The sequence below is a fragment of the Limanda limanda genome, chromosome 14 (genome assembly GCF_963576545.1).
Source record: "Limanda limanda chromosome 14, fLimLim1.1, whole genome shotgun sequence".
Classification (NCBI taxonomy): Eukaryota; Metazoa; Chordata; class Actinopteri; order Pleuronectiformes; family Pleuronectidae; genus Limanda; species Limanda limanda.
The window spans coordinates 13,515,896-13,542,053 of NC_083649.1; the positions used below are offsets into that span (position 1 = coordinate 13,515,896).

Below are 26,158 nucleotides of genomic sequence, written 5' to 3' on the forward strand. Positions count from 1 at the left end.
AAAACTATTGAGCTGTATGGAGGTCAAGGTGAAAACCAACAGGTTTTTGTCATGTTAACATTCAAAGGACTCTGTTGAGCCTTTTAGTACACACACACAGCCACACACACGCACGCACAGTAAATTGCCGTATAGCCCCCATTGTTGTTTTATGCAAACAGTCTGAAGCTGGATAGGACACTCAGAGACATATGCAAATCAGCCCTTGGCCAGTATAGGGTGCACTGCAGAGGGGAGCGTTCCTCCACTTAGGAAAATGCAGATGAATGCCTGTGGATCTCCAAAACTTTTTATTCTCACACAAGTTCTTTTTTGAATCATCAGGAACACCGACAGGAGCCAGAACAGCACGGACTCTTTACCTGAGGTGGGTCCCTCCTCTGATACAGATTTGTCAGTGGCTTTTTAAACTCCACTGTCTCATGTCTCTCACACACAGAGCTGAGCTTAAATGAGAGTCTAGTGAGAGTGGTGGTGCTTTATGGTGCTGCCTCACTTATGAATATTACAATTAGACACAGGGGGGTGTGCGGTGTGTGTTTGGTGGTGTGGAGGGGAGGGCGCATTAGAATATAGTCAAGATCATTTTCCTGGGTGGCCTGAGTGCTTCATTGTCCTGGTGAAGTTACTATCCGGTAGGAAAATCAGCTGTATTTATCATTACAGATATTAAGATGAGCGCAGACAGCGTGGAACAGTCGGAGGCTCCAGGTGAACAGGCAGGTAAGGACATTTCACCGTTCTCTCACCGCTGAATCATCTGAACACACAGATTACCTCGGTGGACATGACTCAGGAGAAGTGTGGCATTGCTCTACTGTGTTTATTCTGTCACTGCTGGTGATGCAGAAGTTTGTTTATTGCCTTATAGATTGGAAAAAGTGGAATTTAAACTTTTTTTTCAAAATGAAGAGTATATTATAAGATGCTTACTTGTGTGTTAAATAATATTTTAAAGGGATCATTTATAATTTTCTACTATTATATGTTTTATTATATTATACGTTATTTATATTGAATATCAGTATAATTATGTACTATTCTGTTGTCCGGATTATCTGAGTGGATATTTGTCAGCTCAAGTGTGTCCACAGCATTTTAGTACACAATGACTGTTTTTTTAGGTTATATCACTTGACTAGTGTAATTTACTCAAGGTTATAGAAAAAAGTTTTTGTTAAAGCTTCATTTGATTTAGCCAGATAAACCACGAATCATTCTTCAAATACTGGTCCATATGATGTCTGTTTTGGTACATCTACATGAAAACATTTAAGATTTCACCACAGGGACCCGTGTGTGAGTGTGCGTGAGAGTTGGATATGGTGGCAGTTGGTTGCTATACCAGGATGCACCTGAGGCTGTTTGCTGAAAAATTCTTGCTGCCCAGCGGCTGAGGACGGCAACAAGCAGTAAAATAAAACCAGGAACAAGCAACAGAAAAGTGGAACTTTTATTGAGACAATGGTCGTGTGACAGAAGTGAAGGTCTGTGCTGAATGTCCCTGTTTTTGTCAGTGTATGATCTTCCAGAGACATTTTGCTCGTATGTTATTAGGTGTCCTCAGTGCAGTTACTTGCGTCTCTTATCAGTCATAATGGCCCATTTTCAATCAGCAATGCATTAGTCTGTTATTTTTGTTTAGGTTCTGCTGTTGAGGTGTATGATGTATAATGTGCTCCAAGCATAAAAAACAATGATAGCCAGCAAAGAGTCAACAGCAATGTGTCTTTCTACTGTTATCAGTGGATCTTCTTAAGCTGAATAAGACTGTTTGATTATTCCTAGTAACAAGGACATTTCTCAAAAAAAATAAATTTTTGTTTCAGTGCTGTGAGCATCGCAGTCTAAATGCAGCTCCACAGTATGTCTGTGTAGGCAGAAATCTCAGAGACAAACGTAAACAAATGAAAGAAAACTGATCTACATACATGGAGCGATATCACTAACACTGTGAAAAAATAAGTGTTAAATGTTAAACATTTTGTTAGAAGGCAGCAGAACATTGAAACGGTCAGATGAGAAATATTTTTTAACTTTTACGTGTTCATATTTACAGCTGCTCCACAAGATCAGAAGAATCTGTACCTGCCTACGGGTCTGTGAAAAAAATGATGGTTACATGTAGGTTTTGCACAAATCTAATTAAAACGATTATTTAATTAGTTTCTTATCCACCAAATTCAAGTCAATAAGAGTTGAGGTGGATGTTGAGCATCAAATATCTTTATTTTACTTGTCAGGACCAAAGTAAAGCAAGGCCAAATTGATCAGTTTTCCTTATAGTGAAGTTAGCATGCTTACCATCTAGCTCCGACAAATATGGAGTCACTGTAGCTTTGGGAAGTAGCTCGGCTCTGAGGGCGTATTATAACCTCTTATTTCCGAAATGCAACAATGGTCGAAGCTCTTGGCTAACGACCATCACCTCCACGCGCTCCTGGTAACGAACCACATTCTGCAGCAGAGAAAACTAACGCTTGGCCACTTAAAGTCTCTTGACTTTTTCAGTATATTAGCAAGGCCAAGATCTTTCCCCTTCTTCAACGGAGGGCAGTGACGGCCTGCACATAACCAAGAGATGTTGAATTATGCTTAAGTTGCTTATAAACTCAGTCAACATTTTGTAGATAGTTTCTGTATTTTTGTGACTTTAAAGATATTTTTATTCAAAAAGTGACTGGCTGGAATGTTGCTCTTATGCTTTAAATTAGCATTACGTTTCTCTCTAAATTTGCTGTGGCCAATTAGTCTGATTCAAAAAGGATTAAACTTGACAAATATTCAACTAAAATAATTGAACTTCACGTGCTGCTCCACATCACGGTGACAACCTGATACTGTACACACATTATTAAGTTATCTTTATTTATTATTATTTTCTTAACAACAGACAGTGTACATTTATTAATATGAGCAAAGTAGTTCATATAAAAGTATCAGAGTTAGCCTCTGCGTAACATTAGTTATCTTAAGAATTTAAAACAGTACAAATTGTTTGAATAATGTAAACTCATCAACGGAACTTTTAAACCTCCATAAATCCCTTATTGGAGGACTGTTGTATGAGTGTTGTAATTCAGTCACTACCACATACTCTTTTCTAACCGTGTGCAGGCTTTGAGAAATGAGTATGTGTATTGATGTGTATCATTATGTTTAAAAAAATCTTTGGTATTGATGATTGTCATTTAATTCAATGTGGAAATGAAACTGAGGAGCAGATCACACATGGAACAAATCATCGAGAGGCGAAATGAGACAGATCTCAGAAAATAAACCAAATAGTACTGATGCTTATGAAGACTTATTGCTCTTACACTTATTTTCAATGAATCCACTGCAAAGACCAAAACCAGCAATGACATGATCCTAATAAATACAAGCAAATCCTGATAATTCATTCCTTTGTGCTGTAAAACTGCATTGTTGTCTAAAATGTTGTTGATAAAAGTGCAAAGCAAATAAAGTTTATAGTCATTATTTTATTACTAAATCAACTCAATGCACAACAAATGATTTCTATACTGAACACACAAAGGGTAGTTCAATTTTTGCTTAAAACCCCAAAACAAAACTACAAGGCCCAGCTATTTTTAAAAAATTACAATGCTTTAAATGAAACTGTGTTTGTGGCTCAAGTGTTAATTAGGAAAAAAGAGACCTGAGTCAGAGAGATAAACAGAGTCACTGTAGATTTTTGTCTTTTTATGGAATTTGTCGAAAAAAACAAAAAGTACAGACAAACACATGCATGTATCAGCATATTGCTTAATTTACTGTAAAAATAGAAAGATAGGGTTATTTATTTTTGTATAAGAACTTCAAACATCCAACCATTATCAGTAGCGCTTTTTCCTTTTAGGGTCACTGGAGTGTGCATATGGTTGTTAGTATATAGTTACAATATAATATTTGCCCTGAAGACTAACGGAAGAATCCCTTTTAATGTGTCTGCTAATCATGTGAGTGTGTGTGTGTGTGTGTGTATGTGTGTGTGTGTGTGTGTCTGTGTGTGTCTGTGTGTGTGTCTGTGTGTGTCTGTGTGTGTGTGTGTGTGTGTGTGTGTGTGTGTGTGTGTGTGTGTGTGTGTGTGTGTGTGTCTGTGTGTGTGTCTGTGTGTGAGTCAGTGCATATGCGTGTGTGAGATAAAGCCTTGCATGAAGGCTCAGGGCTGATTTGCATGTCTTGGTCATTTCCATACTGGAGTTTTGGCCATGAAGATGGTTATGTTGGGGGGTTAGTAGAGGGGGAGGGGGGGAAAGGAGGTGGGATGGTAGACAGAGAGAGAGAGAAAGAGAGGGAGAGAGAGTCCAGGTGGGGTTGGGGGTATTTGCATTGTGTCTCCAGTAGCTCTCTCAAATACCTTTCTCCCCCTCTCTCTTTCTATGTCTCCCGCGTGCTCTCTCTCTCTCTCTCTCTCTCCCGTGTTCTCTCTATCTCGCTCTCTCTCTCGCTCTCTCTCTCACACACACACACACACAGTCCCAGTCACCCTATTTGGCATTCAAATTAAGCTTTATCCAGCTTCATGAAGTCTCTCCCTTCCATCCACTCCCTCCCTGTCCGCTCCGCACACACTCGACACAGAGCGCTGTGTATTCTTTCCTGTGTGTTCACATCCCAGTAATCTGCTTTTCTTTAAAACACCAGACAATCAGCACGAGTAGAGAAAGAAAATAGATCATTCACTTCAGTGAAAGCACCAAAACCACATATCAAAATAATCCTTTACATGTGGTAGTAAAATATTACTGAAGTTGAATCCGGAGAATTCATTTAAAGTATCAAAATATCAAAATTACAGCCTTTTATGTTATTAGATCACTACACTCACTTCACCTGGTTAAAATTATCCTGATTAATCAAATGATTGTCAGCTTTTTAAAACTTAACTTAATTAATGAGGATTACTGCTTCATGATTATTTATGGATTAGTGTGTAATCCTCTGTCAAATTGATCGGTTTCTGTTGGATTTAGGTTTATTTATGTCTGATTTTAAGGTTTTGCATGTCCTTACTCTTACATGTTATATATATATATATATATATATATATATATATATATATATATATATAACTATATCAAATCCAATGAAAACATTTGTGTTATCGTTCATAAAACTGATGATTTAAAGATGATGTTGTTGCTGCTGTAAAAAGAATGAAAAGCAATATAAACACACATCGCTAACACTCAATGCTAACAGACTGCATTAAATCTCTCTATGATTGGATTTGAGCCTAATTCTGATTATCTCTGTCTTTCTTTTTTACATTTAGACCAAAATGGACTCAACTTCAGTCGACACGTGAGTAACAGAGTTCATCGTCACTTCTTGGGTTTTAATCAGCAGGATTTAGTTTTCTTTGTTCGACACGTAGTATCCTTTTCCTGCTTGTTCAGAAAGAGGGATGTTTGTGTGCAGCAGCGGGTGAAACCCTGATGAAGCCGGTTAAGGATAAACCTGGATCAAAACAAATTGATGATCAATATTTTACATTAAAAAAATGATGTGTCTTAGACCCACATTAACATTCAATTTCTGTAAATCATCTTCTTTAAGTGCGGCGTCTGAAGTTTGATTTAAAGTCTGATTTGTATTTGAAATAGTGTATTTGTTGGGGATTATTTTCTGCTCAGGATAGTGATTTCCTAGCAAGTTGCTCATAATTTAACCAAAGATTGATATTTGTTTATTGGAACAGTTTTGAGGATATGAAGTGTTAAAACTGTTAATAATGGCTCAGTAATTTTTACAGCCGCACTGGGAATGACTGCAAATAAACTACTGGGGCAGTGTTCATCATAATGAAGGAACATGTTGCCCAGTGCAACTGTGTGACTCAGTGACGGGTTTTAAAAGTTGCTGAACAACAATAGAGCCGTTGTACAAAGGAACAAGACACATCAGACCTTCTTACTCATTTATGGGATTAATTCAATGTTAGTTTTGAACTTTTAATGGGATTTGTGGGTAAGGTAAATATGGAGGATCAAAAAACTTTATGTAAGTCTGTATTCTTTGGCAGACTCAATAACATAGCTCAGTTGGAATATTAACAGCCCAGAGCAAAGCGAAGGGGACTAAATGTACCTTTATCCGAGACGTTGAATTGACTTTCGGGTGTCTAACATCCTCAGGATAAACAACCTGCTCTCAGCACAGATGTCAATAATGGGCGCCACCTCTTCCCAAGCACCTCAAATAGTTTGAAGCTATTTGGATACTTCTCCAAACAGACCTTTTGGCAGCAGAGCGCGGTTCTCTCAGTGCTCATGTTTTCAGGAAGTGCCACAGCTTTCAGGGGTGGGGTGGTTGGGTGGTGGGGTATTTGCATACTGGCTTGCCCGAGGGGAGGGAAAGACTCTCCATCACTCTTTGTATAATGTTCAGTGACCAAACTGGTCCTTGAGCCATACTAGGATCCTCATTCTCTCAACTGTATAAAACATATTGTTTAAAACTGGGTTTTTTCTGCTTTCAACACCTTAGATAAAGACAGAGAACATCCACGACTCACCCCACCTAGGCTCGCTGAAGACATGTCACCTGACACAGAGCTCTCAGTTGCCCGGAGGTCAGCTGCCTGGGGTGAGACACAGACACTAAGACCCAGTTCAGAGCACAAGTGGTCAGTTAAATGCAGGTCTGAACGCGTCCTGAAGGTCTTGAGATCTGATCACTTAGACCGACGCACACAAACACATTGACAAAGACATCTCTTTTTCTCACACTGGGTAAAAACATAAAATGTTGGTCTTCCCAAACACAACATGTTTATACCTGGTCTGAACAGGGCCTAAATCATTCAGCTGTTTGGGTACTTTGCTTCTAAGCACATCATCTTACAGTATATGAGCGTATCATCAGGGATCAGTTTTCACAGGGTGGCAGTAATGGAAGAACTGGTCTGAAAATACAACAAGGTACAAGTACACTGCTAAAAGTAAAAGTTGTGCATTTTAAATCTTACTGAACGTGAAACTAGAGTATACAAATATCTCAGTCTTGTTCTTTACTTATAATTAAATAGTTCTGGTATCTGGACTGGTGGTCAGACAAAACAAGACATTTTTCACCTTCATCTTACTGTGATTGTCACTTTTTTGCTTTTTCTAATCGACCGAAGGGATTAATAATGTTGATCTTAACTTTTTGCACTTTCTTTACTTTTTACTCGAGGATGTTTAATCTGTCGTGATTAAGTTTAATGTGATTATATGTTTTGTATTGAAAACCTTTACCATCATAGTAACTAACTAAATGAATCGAAATATAAAGAAATTACAAAGCATAAAAACAAATATTAATGTAGAGTAGAAATACGTGAGAATTGGTGGCAGATAAAGGGCTGTTCTCTATGTATTTTCCCCCACTGCAGAACTGCAGAACTACTCAATGCAAAAGCTCAATTGAGTTAAGACTAATTCTTCTGGTGCTGTATCTTGTTTTTCTCCAGGAGCTCACGTCTCTCCACACCATGCAGGGGCTGGTTCTGATGCAGCAGTCCCACCTGCCATCTCCCTCCTCCTTCCTGCTCTCCCAGAACCCCAACAACCACCAAGGTGCAGTCTTCAAAACCTTCCAGTGGTTCAACTCCGCAAATCAGCTGCATGAGAAAGATAAATCCTCACAAACCTGTTTTCCATTTGCAGCCTTACTGCAGCAGAACCTGCTGTCACTTCCAAGCCATAGTCAAACTGGTCTTCTTCAGCACCAACCTGGACTGGCTCTTACTCCACAGGTAAATCCAGACCACCTACATGTGACATGTGCTGTCTACTTGTACGCGGTTTCATATCCTGCAACTTTACTTTTGAGTCACACACTGGTATCAGCAGGTACCCTTGTTCATTGCCTCTTTTACACCAGTGTTTTTCCCCCTGTGATGTTTGTCTGATCCAGGCCATGAGTCGCTCTGGTCTGGTGGGAACGTCCATGGAGAACCACATGGACATGTCTCACCTGCAGATGCCTAAACACTTGTCACTGCCACTGCAGGAGGAACCCAGTGATCTGGAGGAACTGGAACAGTTTGCAAAAGCATTCAAACAAAGACGCATCAAACTGGGCTTCACTCAGGTGAGGAACAGGAAGGACCATTTAGTTTTTCTTAAAAACTGAAAAAGAATCTCCATTAGTTTCTCCTGTGGGCCGTGGAGGTCGACTTGAACATGTAATTTTCTAGCAAAGTCATGTGACACTTTTATATATTTCAGTTATTTTTCAATGCAACAAATTATAATGTTTCAGAGAAGACATGAAAACAAGTTTCCAGCAGCTTTAAGGAGATTTTGTTTTTATTGTCCTTTGTCTAAGACGTCTCCCTCAGATTATATATGTTGTTTGTATATAAATTCTGGGACCTGGTCTGAGGCTTTACTGTGTAACAGCCTACAACATTACTCTTCTCAGTTCTCAGGGTAATTCTCTATAGTAAATTACTATATGGTTATTAAAATTATAGTATAATTATATATTAAAGACGTAAAAGTATGAAAATCTCTTTAAATTCTTTCCTAGATGGTAATTATAGTCCAGTGTGTTTTACTGTGCCGTTTAATTATACAATATGTTAGTTTGTTCTTTAAGATTCAAGATTGTTTTTACACAGCTTCTCAGTGGAATGGGAGATTATTAGCAACATTTCAGATGTGTGTACCTTCGCTTTCTGGTCTAGTTACAGTGGTTAAACATTTCACTGTTAACAGATGTGCTATTTGTATCCATATCTTGTATTTTCAATCTATTGTGTTTACTTATGCTCGCCTACATGTACTCTCAAAATCCATCCGCTGATGATGACTGGGCGCCTTTGACTATTTTACTGATGATAGTGAACGTGTGTTTGTTTTACCACAGGGAGATGTGGGCCTCGCGATGGGGAAACTGTACGGCAACGACTTCAGCCAAACCACGATCTCTCGCTTCGAGGCTCTAAACCTGAGCTTCAAAAACATGTGCAAGCTCAAACCACTGCTGGAGAAATGGCTGAGTGACGCAGGTACAATGCAGTGACTAACATTTTTATTTTCATGGTTTTTATTGCAGAACCTGATGATTCTAGCTTGATGTGAAAAATGGTTAAATGTTGAACAGGGATGATGAATGTCCACGTTACATTTGTTTGTAGAGAACTCCCCCTCTGATCAAATGAGTAACTCCAACTCTCTGCCGCCCTTGATGGAGGGATACGGCCGCAAACGGAAAAAGAGGACAAGCATCGAAACGAACATCAAGCTGACTCTGGAGAAACGGTTCCTGGATGTGAGTTCCATCGATATTTAATGAGCTTTATGGTGACACTGCTCATTTTTTCAAAGTTACGGAATTAATAAGTTATTTAGTTTTTGTTTGACACCTCAGGTCTAAATACAATTTGTTTTGATCTGTTAATATAATTACTAGAAAATATTACTATCTTAATATAACTAATATTTTAAAGGAGGAAATAATGAGCATTTTTTTGTTTTTCAGAACCCGAAGCCCAACTCTGAGGAGATAACCCTGATCTCAGAGCAGCTGGGCATGGAGAAAGAGGTAGTTCGAGTTTGGTTCTGTAATCGTCGTCAGAAGGAGAAGAGGATCTACTGCCCAGTGACCAGTTTACCTGTCAAATCACACAACTACAACTCCAGAATGGTTAGTCGACTTAAACACCAATCTCAAACACTCAAGACTATTTGTATTAGCTTCAGTCTCTGTTAACAGTCAGCACAATGACACATTAATGGAATGTCATAGTAAATTTTACTAATATGCTCGTACGCTAAGTTCAAACTGGGGAAGCAGACTTGAACATTTTAACCAGTAGAATCCTATTGTATTTAATATGGTAAATTCACTTTTTCCAATTACTTTTTTGACATTAAGATGAGTTGAAGATATTATCTTAAAATATCTTGTTTATTCATGAGGCCTATTTCCACCAAAACCCAGTAAATAGGCTAAATAAGTCACCAGCCTGATATATTACGATGATATGGATTTTTTCATCTGAAAAACAAATCCAAATGAAAGTCTCGTCTTTAACGAGGAGGAGGAGTGTAGTCTTTTTCCTTTTTTTAAAACAGTTAATTGCGATTGTAAATTACTGGAATCCCGTCAGATGTATTGTGATGTATGAATATGTAAGTAGTTGATTATAAGGTAATTATATTTATAGTCCCGATGTGAGGCAGGATTGATCTCAAACATTTCCACTCTGTTTTAGACCTCAGCATCCAGATCCTACAGCCCTCTGACTTCAGGTGGTGGTAAGTTCTGGTTCTTACATTCACCTAAGGATAATAACTTGATAATAAATAAGTTCATTGTGACTGACACTGGGGGTTACCATGCGTAATAATACATGTATCTTCCCCTATCACAAAATTAGCATGTGAAACAAAGTTTATTGTTGACCTTGGAAACATTTCATCTGTTATCCTCTTATCCAGAGTTAATTTGTACATGATTCTAAAATGCATGGTAAAAGGTATTTGTGTTCGCTGACAGCAAATGTTTTGAACTTTTCCTTCCAGTTTCCTCAAATTCGTCTCCAAACAGTTTAAGTCGTGAAGCTTCTCCCAACGGCATGTCCTCAGTCTCAGGATCTTTATCGTCTCAGGTGAACCCAGCTTCCTACGGCACACCAGGGTAAGAGACACTCACCGGAGCACAGCAGACCCTGGAGAGTGGAGGCTTATAACTTGCAACTGGTTTTAACTTAAAACTAATTCAATATATTGTTAAATAAATTTTGTTGTTTTCTTTCTAACAGTGTTTATATTTATATAATGTATGTTTATGCAGGGTATGGTTGGCTTTTACAGCAGAGTATTAATATTTAGGAGACATTGCTGATTATTATATTTACAGCATTTTTTTCCATTCCTTTAATCCAGACCAGACTTCACTTGATGTTTGTCACAAAGATTTTTTGTGTGACGTTTCAAAACAGAATTTACATTAAGATATGTGTTGTTTGTTTACGAGCTGTTGTCGTTACCAGATTAGCTTAGTTTATCCGACAGACTGAAAACAGGAAGGAACTTTAACTGGCTGCTTTCCAAAACGTTCTGCATAACATATCTACGTAACCTTTTTTCCTAACATGAATGTTCAAGGGTTAATGCTCAATTCAGTTTTGTGCCAGTTCTATTTGTCTAAGTCAATAATCCTCTGACCCTCCCTCTGGCCTTTCAGCTCCTGGTACCGCTCCTGGAATCATGCTGCGTATCATCACTGAAAAACACCAACTGTTTTACATGAAGCTTTTCAAGATCTTTATTTGTTTTGTTTTGTTTTTTTCAAGAGAGAGGGGGCTGTACACTGACAATTTGACAAAGTAACACAGTATCCCTGTTCTGAACAGGGCTACAGCTACAGGCTTAAACCTTAGATGGACACGTAAGACAAGAGAAGTGCAACAACACCACCAAACGTCTGTCAACACTCCCGCTCTAGCTCCCGCTCGCTCTGAAAGCCTCCAGCTGTTAGATTTGTGTTCATGTGACTCTCTGCTCAGATCAGCCACAAAGATGAAGAACACACACAGAAAAAGTGCAGAATGAGAACGTTGCTGGGAATTGTCTCCTTCGGGTCTTAATGGTTATGGCTTGAATTTGCAACTGTCACTTAATCTGTTTGAATGTTGAAGGATTCAAGTCCAGAGTTCAGTGCAGGTCTGGAAGCAGCCTCTGTGTCAATATGCTCCGTAGGTTCACTACAATGATTGCTCTTGTTACTGTTATGATGTGTTTAAATGTTTGTGTTGTAGTGGTGTGTTAGCAGTTATGATGCAATCCTTTACTGCGTCCTGCCGGTCTCACTAAGAAAAAATATATACTTATGCAAAAATATCACAACCAAAGGATTGAATAGATTTTTCATCCGTTCGTAACAGGTGTAAAAAAAGATCTTTTAGTGACCGATGTAATACACCACCAATAATTCTAATACGCATTACTCTAATTTATTAAAATTCAAGCTTTGTTTTTTTGCATCAGTTGTAATAACACTTTACTCACCAGAGTAATTGTTCAATGAAGAGAAAATGCTGGCATCGCATAACAAAAGCAAATGGGGGCAAGAAACATGATCCGATAAGAAAACTGTGTGTGCACGACCAGGTATTCACAGTATGTACAGTTGAACCAGGAATTCAGTGTCTGCATTGAAACCATTTACAACTGTCAACATTTTATTTATTTATTTAGATTTTCTTTCTGCAAAATACAATTGTCTAACTTAATATTTTGTTTACAACCTGTCTGATGGTGTCTCTTGGTCCCACAAAATAAAAAAAAGAATCCTCCTATGGGACTTCAGGGGCTCGGTAATCCGTAGATTTCACTCAGGTCACTCATCAGTTTGCTCTCTGTCACCTGCAGAGAATACCAGGTTAAAAGGTTCTATTGTTATATATTTTCACTATTGTCAACAAATCTCATGAAAAACGAATTTCCTACAACAGCCGATCCCTGTTGCTAAAGGCAAACAATTTTCAAATGGGAGCAAACTTTTTGTTGGGAACTATTTTCCGCTGCGGATGAATACACGTGTTTGTTCTAGTGAGTATTTCTGGCCAGTTGGTGTATGTGGGACTGGCTCGAAATACACATCTAAAGCCATATTTTAGTGATGAATAAAGGTTTAATTTCTGTGTCTGTTTTCTTTTACACAGACGATACATGCAAGAAGTATCAGTTCATTTTTGGGTTTGTTGTTTTCATGTGATTTACTGATTGTGAGAAAAATATTGACTTCGTCTCCTGTCGACCTCTGCTGGTCAAACCCAGAGCTTCTGATGGAGGCTTCTCTTTCGAGCTCCGTGTAGCACAGAGACTCATAAAAACTCTTTCAGCTGTTAAGTCCAGGTTTGGCTGATCTTTTTTGTTTGCCTGTTTATTTAACCTTTTGCTAAATACATTTTTGTTCTGTGTGTCCTTTGTATATTTTATTTTATTTTAGAAAAACGTTTTGCAGTGATAAGGAACTCTGAGCGAGGAGACTTGTGAAATGTAGTCATCTAATAAAACCACTATAATTATAATGTCATATAATGTTCTGTTTTGACTGTTGTAAGTGGAACCAGCTCCACCCTGAGTCTCAGGGAATCGAGTTTGACTCTTAATTCCAGGGACCATAATAAACTTGTTTTCACTGTCATAAAACAGAAGGTGTGTGACCTGGGTTTGACGTTCTTTCTTTGAAACGATGCAAATAACGAAATCGAGCTGTTGCTTTCTGTGCCGAGGACCACCTGACAAACATGTTTACTTCAACAGGAAGAGATTATTTTCAACAAAATATTTTTAGAAAGTCTTGATGAAAACTTTTGTCTAAACTTTCTGAACAGGCTCCGGATTTTGTTGTATAACTGTGTTTTGAAAGAAACCTTTACCTCAATAAAAGTACGAACACCACGTTACAGAAAAGTCTTGTCATGAAATTCTTACTTTAGTAAAATTATGAACATATATACTTGATGAATCATTATTAGGGCCCGAGGACTGACAGTCACTAATAATATTAAGTGAGGCCCTATTGAAATTGATTATGGGCTGAGATGTATTTTCTCCCTCTCCTTCGTCTCTTCTCTCTTGTTTCAATCTCTTCTTTTTCTGTTTTCGGCTGAGTCAGACCTCCCACATAAAAGTAGCTTATTGTCAGAGTAAGAGGGGAGTTCCAGGGTGGACAAGAGGAAAGGAAGAAATAAAGATATAAATAGTGAGGGGGATTTAGTCAGTATCAGCTTCCTGAAAGCAGCTTTTATCCCTCTACTTCTCGCTGAAATGACTTCTTGCTGCGTGACCCTGCTCCTTCCCGCCTTCCCCCCGAGGTTTTGACCCATGACGGCAACGGGGTCCTTGAATCGGTAGCGGTGAGGGCACAATGCAAACTTGATCAACAACTTGACCACACAACACCTTCGACACAGTTCTCTGTCCTTGACGACGGCGGGGAAAACCGGCACAAATAATCACTGTGTTCATGTTTTGGTTTTGTTAGATATGAGTCATGAGTCAACAGCTTCTGCCCCAGAGGTTGTTGAGACATTTCATTTCGAGTAGCAGCTCATATCGACTTTGATTAGCATGGAGCATGGCGGACAGAAATAGTGTATAATCCTCTGAACAGGACACGCAGGGAATGTTGTCCTTTCCCAAGGTGCTTCCTGGGCCTAAAAACACTTTACTCTCTATTTGTAATCAAATTCACATTTATCTTTTAGTTCATTTGAATGTTTAACAGGCATATTCTCAGCTGGATTTTCTTCTTTTTTTTTACACAATTCATCATACATGATATTTAAATACCTGGCTACCACTTTATATGTAGGAGTTATAGGCCTGAGCCTCTTTGAAAACACAGCTCTGTGTTTAAAAAAAAATACAATTAAACAACAGTGTCTAAAACACACGCTGTCTGAAGTGATAACTGGTTAATTTTTAAGATTTAGTCTTTAGAAGAAAAACCAACTTTTAATCACGATTAATCTAGATTAATGAATTTCAAAATGTGAGATTAATTAGTTAATTTTTTTTAATCGTTTGACAGCCCCAATATTAACACAACATAATTGTTGATAATTATAACATTGGAAATGTCACTACAACTGTATTTTACTATACTATTATCCATTATGTGTTTAAACACCAGCCTCTACCTGTAGGTAATAGGGCGGCTGTGGCTGAGGGGTAGAGTGGTCGTCCTCCAACCTGAAAGTCGGCGGTTTGATCCCCAGTCTGAACCATCTGCTGCCGAAGTGTCCTTGGGCAAGATGCTGAACCCTCAATAGCCCCCATAGAAAAACAAAGTGCTGCAAGTAGATGCAGTGTGTGTGAATGGGTGAATGTGAAACTGTACTGTAAAGCACTTTGAGTGGTCATCAAGACTAGAAAACTGCTATATAAATACATATCCATTTACCATAATAAAAATAACACTAATAAATACAATATTTCCTTATAACTAGAAGTATGTTACATAAATGAAATGTTAACATGCGGCTGATGAATACTAAATGGAGGTGGTCAAAGTAAAGAGTAGGGGTGGAAAGTTTAGCTCGGGAATTTTGAAAAAAAAAAAAAAATACGCAAATTAAATGCTGAGCAATAAAAACATCATTCAAAACTCTACTTTTAAAGATGTATGGAATGCAGCACACACTGCACGTTGATTTTCAACCCTCCACTGTGCATTCTTCCATCACATGCACAGATAATTCCCAGCATCCTGCACACTACAGCAGGGCTATTGAGGCCTGCTGTAGTGTGCAGGACTAGTCAGGTCAGTTTCGATGATATTACTGGGGAAAATATATTAGCATGCTGATTGAGGATTGTTCATCTGTTCATCTAGCCTATTTCCATACGTTTATCCATCAATTGTAAAATATGTTTACAGAAGATTCCAATTGTTTGGCCAACTATTTATATCTCTGGCATTGCATTAGCGTTTTTTTACAAACTTTTTTCTCATCTTACTCTCCAGAACAATGCCACGTGCACTATCTCATGTGTGGAGGCATTTCACCTCATCCAATGTAGAAGGAAAGGCTGTGTACCTTTGCAAATACTGTGCAAAGACCTATGTTAAGAATGACACGATGCAGAAGCATATAGTCAAGTGCCCAAAGTTTCCACAGGGCTCAAATCAGCCTATGACAAAACAAAATGTTTATATTTATGTCTGTATATGAAAAGGTAAATACAGTTAGTATAAATTACCCACAACATTTCCAGTTTATTCCCGTTTATTCCCGTATATTCCCGTTAATTCCCATGGAAAGTTTCCAACTTTGAATATTCCCGGAATTTTGCAACCCTAGTAAAGAGTAACCTTCTGGAGTTGAAAAAAGCATGAAAGGTATTCACAACTATTTTAATGAATTCAGAAGTTGCACAAGATGTTAGCTTGTTCTCGTACAGCTCGTGTTTTAACTCACATGCTTTATGGGACACATTGTGCTTGATATTGATGAAAGTGAGTTGGTTTGATTTGATTGTCCTTTGCCCCACACCACACAGAGGGAGTGGTTCTGTTTTTGTTACATTTGATTTTATCGGCCATGAGAAGAGTGTTGTACTGAGCTATGAAGATCAACACCCTTTAATAATGACTAAATGACGTACACAAAAATCGAATTTATCGTCAACAGGCTGCGACGTTCTTCCATAACCTCTTGTGTTATAATGTGTACTGTGTTTTGTACTGTGAGGATGCAGTGACCAAGAACACAGAAAACGACAAAATTAAGAAAAGGCACAATATATACATTTTAATGATAAAAGAATATGAAAACAAGTCAGAATTAGTGGATTAGTCATAAAAAAGTACTGTCTTTTATTAGACAATAAGAAGAAGGCCTCAATCGTCTGTTCGAACTTTCCACTGATGACTTCTTCAATGGAAAGACGTTTGTCCACTGTACCAGATCAGCATAAGCTTTGTTTCCCTCTTTGTGTGTTTGGTTCCTGGTTTGTTTGTGTGCGTAGTTCAGATTTCTTTGAACCTGTAATAAAAAGGTTAAAATAATCAAATTTACAATTACTTTGAATATGAAGAGTAAGAGATACAATTAAATCAAAATACAATATAATTATTATTTTACTCCTTATATAAAAGTGATATATGTAAGTTTTCTCTGCAGCTGAATGTGGCTTCTCGCCGGGAGCTGGCAGTGGTGATGATTGCTTGACAACCATTGTCAACCATCATTGTATTTACAAAACGAGCGGATATAATATGCCCTCCGAGCAGCTGATGATAAAATGGTGGGACGATGTTTTGATAACACAAATATCATTCCATGCTATCACAGATTTGTAGTTGTTGTCAGGCTTTGATAATCTGACCAGGGTGCAGTTGAAAATTAGGTGTACAATAATCGCAGGGGGACTTTTTGACATGACTATAAAAACAGATTTAGTTTGGAAAAACCACAGCCGCTGTAGATACTGACCCTCTGACCCGGGGAGCTCGTCTGCACCAACCCTGAGCCTCTTTGTAAACAAGCCTGGACAAAAACTGAAGAAAAAGAAACAACGTGTCATTTGGGCTGTTGTTACACAGCTACAGGAATATATTCAAGACGATTCAATCATCTAAAACAAGTATGAAAATTGTGAGCATGATGTGAGAGAGGAGATGAGGGGTTTCTGACCAGGCAGGCCAGGACATCGGCAGAGATGAGCATGTAGAAGACGTTGTTCCAGCCATAGGGGGAAATCAGACCGGCTAACAGAGGACCCAGTGCAGCTCCTGCAGAAAACACACCAACGTCAAAACAGTGACGCCTCTGCTGACACTTTTAATAAGTGACATCAACAACCTTCAACCTTTTAGACTTATAAATGCAAAAGTGCTGAGAATGCAAATGTTCAATACAAAAGGAGGAAAATGGAAGAATACAAATATTTGGTATGAAAGCAAATGACCAGCATCACAAAATTGCAGACTCTCTGTCTGTGTTGTTTTGACTTGTTTTTAATTCCAGCAGAGTTGGCACAACAAGTTCATTACTGGCTGCCGCAAAACAAAAGGGAGGATTTATGATTGATTTATTTGCCCATAGAGCAAAAAAGTTGAATCTGATCTGAATTCTCCACTGGAGTCACATTCAGTGCTCATTCTAATACCAGGAGTGAAGTGACAATGTGAACTTAAGAGCTGTTCACATGTGATCGGATCAGCCAACATGTCAGGTATGATTTATGGAATGAATTTCAATATGCATCATTATCTTTAATGCAAAATAAGTATCTGTATATTTTTAGACTGACAATGCATTGTTTGTTTCTGAGCACCTAGCCCACAGTGGATTCACAGCTGAGGTACCAACAAGTTTTTGCAAATATTGATTTGATCCATTGTTAATATTACTAATAACTACAGGAGGGACATTAAAAGAGTGATTGAAAATACAAACTTAAGAGTGAGATGCTGAATCTCTGCAGCTCTGGCTCTAAACACACGTACCTATTGAACCAGTCCCGTCTATAATCGCTGTGACTGTCGACAAGGCCCTGGAGTTTCCTCTCAGACTCTCATGGGTTCCCTGTTATAACAAACACATCAGGTCAATACCAACAGTGTTTTACACTTATGTCCACTACATGTCAGTGGGATTATACAACAGAGCGTTTCCCAAGATGCATCACTTCTTACCAGGTCTGCAGATACAGCTGTGGTGATGAGTGCGTATGGTCCGTTCACCAGGCCTCCACACACCAGCAGCATAGCTACATATGGAAAAACAGCTTTAAGTAGAATGGCTAAAAACAACTTTCACATGTACTTGTACTTAGAACACATTTTTGTAATAATTCTCATTTTATAAACAGGATCACTCTTCTTTCAGTTCAAATCATGGACTGGTGCTGTCACTATCTGCCCTATAGGCACAAATACATGCAGAATAAGATTCAAGATCATGATTCATCTCATCTCACAATCATTTCAGTTTTTAGAGAACATTGTTACTATTGCTTTAACGATATGATGATTCATGAATCTTAACCATTGCCTCATTAAATATGTGGCATTTCCTGTAAATTTATATTTCAAAACAGTGTCGTATTTTCTCTCTCACTGAAATATTTCAAAACAAAGTGTGAATAGACTTTAGAAAAGACATGCTCCTGCTTTGAATATATATAAAATAGTTAAAATATGAAGACGAGATGTAGGAGTGTGTATTTGTCGAACCTTAATTTCCAGCTTTGTCTTAGAACTTCATTTTTATTGTAAGAGCTATCAAATAGCGGAATTAACATTAAGATGAATGAGTATTAAAAACAGAGACTTACCAACTGTAGTACCGAGGTTCCTTTGTCCAATGTTATTATAGAGGAAAAGCTGAAACATGAACAAATAATTCCTTTACGATCTATGCAAAGATGGAAATCATTGTTAATGTTAAAGTTATTGCTTATTTTATGTGGTGACACTGACCATGGGGGCGGCAGCTATCAACATCACGTAGCAGGTTGTAGCTCTTCCACCGGTGTAGTCAGACACAACGCCTGCCATGATGCCTCCTGTACAATTAAAACATAATCAGACACATTACATCTTCCTGGCAAACCTTTGCACCTGAAATAAGTACTTTCAGATAATAGGATACGCCCGATCAGTCAAGGCTCACAACCTACCCACAATTCCTCCAACATCAAACAGTGTGGACATGTCTCCTGCCTCTTTTGCATCGAAATGTGCTGAAAATGAAAAACAAGCTTTAGGATGATGGGGATGAAAATATATAAAATGTATAGTATAAAAATAACATTTTATAATTGGAGAAAGAAGAGTGGGTTAACACTGACCAACGTTTGAGATGTATAGAGGAAGCCAGTACAGGAAAGTGTAGCTGACCAGTTTGGCAAACAACAGACAAAGAGAAAACTCCATCACTCCCTGTGTGAGACACAACAACAACATGAAAACCTCTGGAGTCTTTCCCATGTCGCTTACATTAAACATGTGTTAGGAAGAGACCTCTTCCTGGTGAGTCTGCTCTGATTAACTGCAGCAAAGTAGACAAAGTGAGCACATGTGGGATTTCTCACTTCTTACGGAGCTGGATCAGACAGATCCTTCCAGATTGTAACCACTATGTTACATAAAAGTGTAAAAAAATTCTAATTGAATGATTTTAAAATAAGTGCAGTGTCTTAAAAGCTGATTTTTTTTTTAAACCAGCAAAAAGGTTGTTCAGATCTGTCACTGTGTAGTTCGCATTACCGCCATCAGAGGGTGATAAGGTTTACATTTTCAAATCCTTCACATATTGTATATACAAAGTGTAAACAAAAATTCAAAATATTGAATACATGTCCATTGTTAGTTTGTCGTTTATAAACTTTTAAGTAGTAATTATAATTCAGAACAACCCGTTTCAAAATCATCCAACCAGATCAATCAAACCAAACATTTCTATGGTTAAAAAGAGTTGCTTTGACTCACAGGTATACTGAGAGCTGCACAGAAGCTAATAGCCTCAGTGTGATCCTCAACAATCGCTGGAGGCTCGCTGGAGATGGACCCGTTGACTGTTCGGGGCGAGTTCTGCAAGAGCGGTTCCACTTCCCCGCTGTCCTGATCACTCTAAAGTGCACACACATGCAAAAGTTCAAGCTGTTTCATTGTTACTTATTATTAATTCATTCATTAATTGATTGATTAGAAACTAAATGTTTCTGATGGAACTCACATGGTGCTGAGGAGGAGTGCAGTTAATGTCTTCAGGTTCTGAACAGAAGAAGAAAAGATGGGAATCAGAAACGTATTTTTACAGTGGCTTGGAAATGCTGGCATAATAAATATGACCCTGTGATAAGGGGATGTGGGTCTGTGATTGTGTGTGTGTGTCTGATGAACAGAAACTCACTCTCAACCAGGAAGAAGAAGCACAGGACCCCAGTGCAGGCGATGATGATGCCCGGGACAATGAAGGACATTCCCCAGGCTGACGAGACAAAGACTCCAGCGATGAGGGAGCCCAAGATGTTTCCCACTGAGGTGTGAGAGTTCCACACTCCCATGATGAATCCACGTCTGAGGAGCAAAATTACAAAACAGGATCAAAACAAGCACGCAAAGACGGTGTCTACCATTTGAAAGGTGTTGCTATGATTTTTTTTTGATTTTTTTAAACTCTTAAACAGACTTTTAATCCTTTTTGTGTTCTACTATAATATTCCTTCAAAGATTCGACATGTGGCAAAGAAGATGAATCTGTCAGGCAGTGTGACAAGTGTCTGTGTGAAGACAGCCTTAATCAAGTTTGAGCACAGAACTCATAATTGTATTTGCATATAGGGCAAGCTGTTGACGGGATATAATGTGTTTGTTACAAAGCTATTAGGTGGCGGTAGATATAGGTGACCTTAGGACACAGTGAGGAAAGCAGTTTCCTTTGTTGGCAGACTTCATGCTAATCCATACTGAGAACTTCAAGGCCATACTTCACACATAGATATGAGGTTGATAACAATCTTCTCATTAGGTAAGTGGATTTCAAAACCAAATCTTTAATGCTCCAAAACCGATTGACTATTAAAGCTAAAGAAATCATTTTTTTAAATAGCATAATTTTGGGTAGATTTGAATCTCAGAACATTTTACAATGTTATATCATATTAACCAGGTTATTACAGCTCATGTAAACATGTCTGATCTCGCTGTGTAACAAGGTTTCTTTCGTGCAAGTAAACACAATCTATAGCTACAGGCCAGACACTGAAATGGCTGGGATCCATTCAGATGGGCGTGAGGCTGTTGTTCACAAAGTCATGTGTTCTCAAGTTTTTTCTACTGTGCTTGTAGTTCTACTTTTGTCAAGAAGCAGTTGAACCAGTTTGAGTTCATTCAATCACTGGGCTTTCAAAATGAGACCTTGACCAACAGGCACGTGTTTGTCAGTCAGCTGCAAAAAAAATGGTATTGAATACTGTCTGGTCAGCGGGTCTGCTCCAACTGTACTCACTTCCCCTTTCCAAACCAGTTGCCGACACAGGCCACCACTGCCGGCCAACCAGTGGTCTGCACGAGCCCGTTCATCACCTGCAGAGTGAAGCAAACAGAAGGAGACACCAGCTTGTGTTAACTTACAGAACCAAAGCATCATAACGTTAATACAAATTCTCCAACTCTATACAGGGTATTAGGAGACCAGTGTTAGCATTCTCTCACCAAACTGTTATAAGCCCAGACATATGTCTGCAGTCATATGATGCAGATGTGAGTCATGTGAGATGTGAGTAAAGCCTGACTAAGCAACCACGAGATCTCTACATTTCTCAAAGGGAAGAGATGAGGAATTAGTCTTTACTGGCCCACAGAGCTCCCCCTCAGATATTGGATTTTGATCTCTTATGTCAAATAGAGATTTTTTCTTTATGGACATTACGGGTGTAAGTGTGATTAATAATTATATGAGGAACAAGAAATATTTCTATTAATAGTCTTCAACAGGTTGCGAGTTAACTTGTGGAATGTAACAACGGGGGTGCGTCTTGTGAAGCTCATCTAACACGTCAGAGTTGAGAAGAGCATTGCGTTTATTGCAATGACAAAGAAATAATTTCTTGTTTCTGTTTCTAGTTTTCAGCCTGTTGTGCCTATGATTAGGCAAGGTGACAAGTCAGAGCTTGATTCCCACCATGAGGCACACTCTGAATCTCAGTGCATGGGTGTGGACACTACTGGTCAAAAGGACACTACACAAAAACTGTGTTTTTGCACGAAGTTCACTTAGAACTTTCTTTCAGCTGAAAATTAGATGCAGGTGACCTTGTGACACCTGGCAGCGTTGGATTCTAACCAGCATGCATTGTGTTAGGACCAGCATGCATCACGTTAAGTCCGCCCTGCACAACGCTGCATCAAGTCGAACGTACCTAATGATTTTATTTGTACTTAGCCACTGAGTGTGCATACACACAGGGAGCAACTTTAATTTCCTATAGAATTGAGTGACCAACTAAACCTGGTCAGTATGTGTGTGTGTGTGTGCAGCTAAACTTTGGTTATGAGATAACAATAAACTGATACTATTACACTGTACCTAACAGATCAGACAAACCCATCTAAGAGTTGCCCCCTATGTTTACAACCAACAAGAAAAATAAAAGAAAGTATGCGTTTGTTGTGTTGTATGTTTACCTGGATGATGGCATAGTACCACAATGAGTGGATTTTCAAGTAGAAACCAAGGCCAAACAGACACGTGAACAATCCACTCAGCAGCATCCCAACGCTCAGGTAGTACCGCAGGGGCAGGCGCTCTCCAAATATTCCACTGTTGATACAAGAAAATTATTAAAGCTTAATGTAACATTCACCCACAGACAAAAACAACAAACAAGGACTTCCAGCAACAGCACATACAAACCTGAAAAACATGCCGATGGCATAGGTAACCAGGAAACAATTATCCAAGATCCCAAACAGTGCCTTATAGTTGTCTTGGTCTAGAGAGATGACACAGATACAATTATTATCTTTCTTCAACTCCCCACCCAACAACACAAAAAACTATGACAGCTGAAATGCAGGGTCAAGCTCTGGAATCAAACCGGAATTAAAACCAAGGTGTCTGCAGTGATGTGGAGCCTGTGCCTGAATCCACAACATTATATGATGCCTTAGGTAGATGGTAACAGAATTATCAGGTCTGATACTGATACTCTTTATCGAATATTAAAATATATGATTATCTATAGGCAGTGAAGGGTTTAGCTGGTGCTTGAGGTTTTATGTTGCATTTGATGACAAGATGACAACTTAAGGAACTTAAAGACTCACCAAAGGGAGCCCAGTCACACCAGGTAGCATTGTTGGTTATGTTGAGGTCTGTAGGTCGAATGACTGTGGAACAATTTCTGTGCAACTCACTCTATGGATCAGAAAGAAAAATATTGACAGAGACTGGTGAAACACTGTAAAGAAAACAACAGTGGAAGGAAAAGTGACACATTTAGTTATTGTCACATTCACCGGTTCGTGATGCGCCTTTGTTCAATGTACATAATTGTGCTTTGCATTTTTCTTTTATGAGAAATTAGGCACTGTGGAGCCTAAACAGACTATACATAGCTGTTCCAAGTTCTCAGACCATTTACTAAAAACAACTCTAAACAATCAAATCCACTTTTGAGCATTCAAACAAATTATGGCTTAAGCATGAATGATGTGCACAGGCTAAACAACATGCTTGTTTCTGATTAAAACTTGCTAAATCACATTGGATAAGTAAAGACATACACACTGCAGAACACTAGCAATTGTCTTCATTTTTAGATGGGTTAAGGGTTAGTTTATGATTATCCTTTTAAATTGTATAGTCACCTTTACAATGCTGATAGGTTTCCGTGACAGATGGTAGGAGGTGTAGAAGAGGAAGGTGAGGAAAAGAATAAAAGTGCGATAACTGCAAGAGAAAGATCCAAATAAATACATGTCATAGTACAAGAGCCTTGAACATGAACACCATTGACATCAATACAAACATAAGCAGACAGCTGTGTGCATACTGGGAATTATGTTTAATATTAATACTAATGTATGGATTAAAGTAACAATATCACTTTAATAAATCCTGGTTCAATGTAAGTCCCTGAATCATACACATAATCTCTGCAGCATAAGGCAGTGGCCCTTGTGTAATAACATCTTACTAATGGTAATAAACCCCCGTCAGCGTTCCTTCCCAGAATTTCCATTAACACAAGCTATTCATTATTCTGAAGTGAACTTGTGTACCAAGCATACTTGAAGTGAATTTACAACAGGAGGAATAAAAAGAGTCCAGAAACATTATGTATCTATCCAGATTGTCAAATGTGTACATTTGAGGCTATTTGCTGTATTGATTTATAGTAAATAAACAAATCACTGGATTCTGAGTGTTGGTTGGACACAACAAATCAATCTGAAGGCATCTTCTGCAGATAATAATTCAAAGAGTTATTAGGCGTGGCCCAGGTCACTGCCTACACTTTAATTATTAAAAAAAAGTAAGAATAATGATAAAAAATAAGTTGTCGTTTCATCCTGGTGGCAGTGAAAACCAACACCACAGGCTGAGATGTTATTTAGGTGCCTCGTTTCTTTGCAGATTCCTTAAATACTGAATGTATTGATGAGCACATTGATTCTCTAAAGATTCAATGTGTCGATGAGGGGAGGAAGCTCTGAAATGAGACTTTTTATAAGCAAATGGAGTTTGTTGTGAGGGACGATCCTCGCAGCTGGAGCAGGTACAGGAAACAAGCAGTAATAACAAGTTAGTAACGTGATGTATCGACGCACAGAAACTGGTCTTATGGTAAAATGAATAAAGAATGAAGAGCTCCACCACAGATCCACACACGGTGAGTTTATATACGTGCTTTGGCTAAACATTAACAAAGGGAGATAACACACAAACACACGGGCTGCCCTCGTGTAAGGAAGGTGCCACTAGCCGGCTGCTGGGGACAGAACAGTGGGAACTGGACCTGATCAATGAAACTTACCAGCTGTCCCGAGAAAACGACGTGAGGAGTCGTATTCCAGGAGCCAGGGGCGATTTCATGTTGGCGGAAAACGTGAGTCCGTTGTCCACAAAAAAAACAGGAAGACTCACAACTGGATCCCAGACATGTCCTTCGAGTTTAACTTGTAGCTTACTCACTAACCACAGGGGGAAACCAGCTGCTTATTACCTGGTTATAACAGTGGATATATGTTAAAAACAGAGCCGGACCTTCAGGGTTGACTCGGGTGAACGACACTGGGGGTAGAGGTAGACCCTATGTGCTAGAAGAATAGAGCAGCAGTCGTTTGGCTTCGTGTGGGGAGATACATTCCGTGGACATCCAGCAGGTCTCCATTCTGCCCGGCGGGTTTATAAGCTCCTCTCCGCAGACAGCCGGCCTCCCTCCGCGCGCCGGGAACACGCGTCCGGTAAGAATAGAAACGTGAATTGTATTATTATTAGAGCATAACGTGTTTCATCCAAAACTGTTTTCCATACGGAGCCTCCTGGTGGACACGTGACTTGCCCCCCCCCCCCCCCTCATCATCCTCCTCCGCCCTGACCACGGACCGGAAACAGCTGAGGAGCGGAGCGGTGAAATGGAAAGCCCGGAGAGGAGCCTCTGGAGCCGGAGCCACAGCAACAACACAAACAGTTCCTACTCTACTTTACAGATTGATCCAAATGGTTTGACTCTCTCAGAAAGACACTTTCATTGTTTACATGATTAATCTGAAAATTCCATATCACCCTGTCAACCTAAATTCACTGGCACGAAACTGTGATTGAATTCAACATTACTACAAAACAAAAAGCGATGGAAACCATAACAGCTTGTGACTCATTTTATTTTGATTTTAGATATCCCTCTCTTACTTAAATGTGTTCTATTACGTATTTTCATTTTTGTAAAATTATGTTGTTATCGCTGTATTGAGTTATAAATGAAAAAGTCTTGGTTGTGACTCTGGAAGGAGGACACTTTCTAGTTAAATCCGACTCATATTAAAGACTGAAGAAGTGTAATAAATACGTTGTTGACTGTCATGGTCTGTGTAACGCTAGTCCAATTTTCTATCATCAAACTGATATGCATCATACAGAAAAATTCAACCCATAACTTAAAAATCTTAACAGGCCTCA

At 38.8% G+C, this 26,158-nt stretch overlaps 2 protein-coding genes across 3 annotated transcripts; one reads left to right on the forward strand and one right to left on the reverse strand.

The window, feature by feature from the left end:
* Positions 1-674: 674 nt before the first annotated feature.
* Positions 675-11,236, forward strand: pou2f3 (POU class 2 homeobox 3). 2 transcript variants are annotated; one of them, XM_061086529.1, is made up of 12 exons: positions 675-723; positions 5,285-5,313; positions 6,499-6,597; positions 7,466-7,571; positions 7,662-7,750; positions 7,912-8,088; positions 8,869-9,010; positions 9,140-9,273; positions 9,484-9,648; positions 10,220-10,262; positions 10,530-10,644; positions 11,194-11,236. In XM_061086529.1, exons 1-12 carry the CDS (start codon positions 675-677, stop codon positions 11,234-11,236), a joined length of 1,191 nt encoding a protein of 396 aa, XP_060942512.1. The 2 variants fall into 2 exon arrangements, with proteins under 2 accessions (XP_060942512.1, XP_060942513.1); XM_061086530.1 differs by having other exon boundaries at positions 7,469-7,571.
* A 5,011-nt stretch (positions 11,237-16,247) lies between these two features.
* On the reverse strand, positions 16,248-25,537 carry slc37a2 (solute carrier family 37 member 2). Its single transcript, XM_061085910.1, has 18 exons — positions 25,014-25,537; positions 23,845-23,926; positions 23,302-23,392; positions 22,889-22,967; positions 22,660-22,795; positions 21,482-21,558; positions 20,384-20,550; positions 20,207-20,244; positions 19,960-20,100; positions 19,320-19,410; positions 19,149-19,211; positions 18,949-19,034; positions 18,804-18,852; positions 18,163-18,236; positions 17,974-18,052; positions 17,159-17,256; positions 16,958-17,022; positions 16,248-16,507 (listed from the first exon to the last, which is right to left on the reverse strand). The coding sequence occupies exons 1-18, from the start codon at positions 25,070-25,072 to the stop codon at positions 16,492-16,494; spliced, it is 1,491 nt and encodes a 496-aa protein (XP_060941893.1). The 5' UTR covers positions 25,073-25,537; the 3' UTR covers positions 16,248-16,491.
* Between the last annotated feature and the right edge of the window lie 621 nt (positions 25,538-26,158).

Bases quoted from the DNA above. Each gene is read 5' to 3' on its own strand.
- pou2f3 (XM_061086529.1), top strand. From the start codon at position 675: ATGAGCGCAGACAGCGTGGAACAGTCGGAGGCTCCAGGTGAACAGGCA. The intron at 7,751-7,911 runs GTAAATCCAGAC...TGTCTGATCCAG, and splicing joins GACTGGCTCTTACTCCACAG to GCCATGAGTCGCTCTGGTCT. The intron at 10,645-11,193 runs GTAAGAGACACT...CTGGCCTTTCAG, and splicing joins GCTTCCTACGGCACACCAGG to CTCCTGGTACCGCTCCTGGA.
- slc37a2 (XM_061085910.1), bottom strand. From the start codon at position 25,072: ATGAAATCGCCCCTGGCTCCTGGAATACGACTCCTCACGTCGTTTTCT. The intron at 23,927-25,013 runs GTAAGTTTCATT...TTTCTCTTGCAG, and splicing joins TCGTTTTCTCGGGACAGCTG to TTATCGCACTTTTATTCTTT. The intron at 19,411-19,959 runs GTGAGTCAAAGC...TGTCTCACACAG, and splicing joins GTGCAGCTCTCAGTATACCT to GGAGTGATGGAGTTTTCTCT.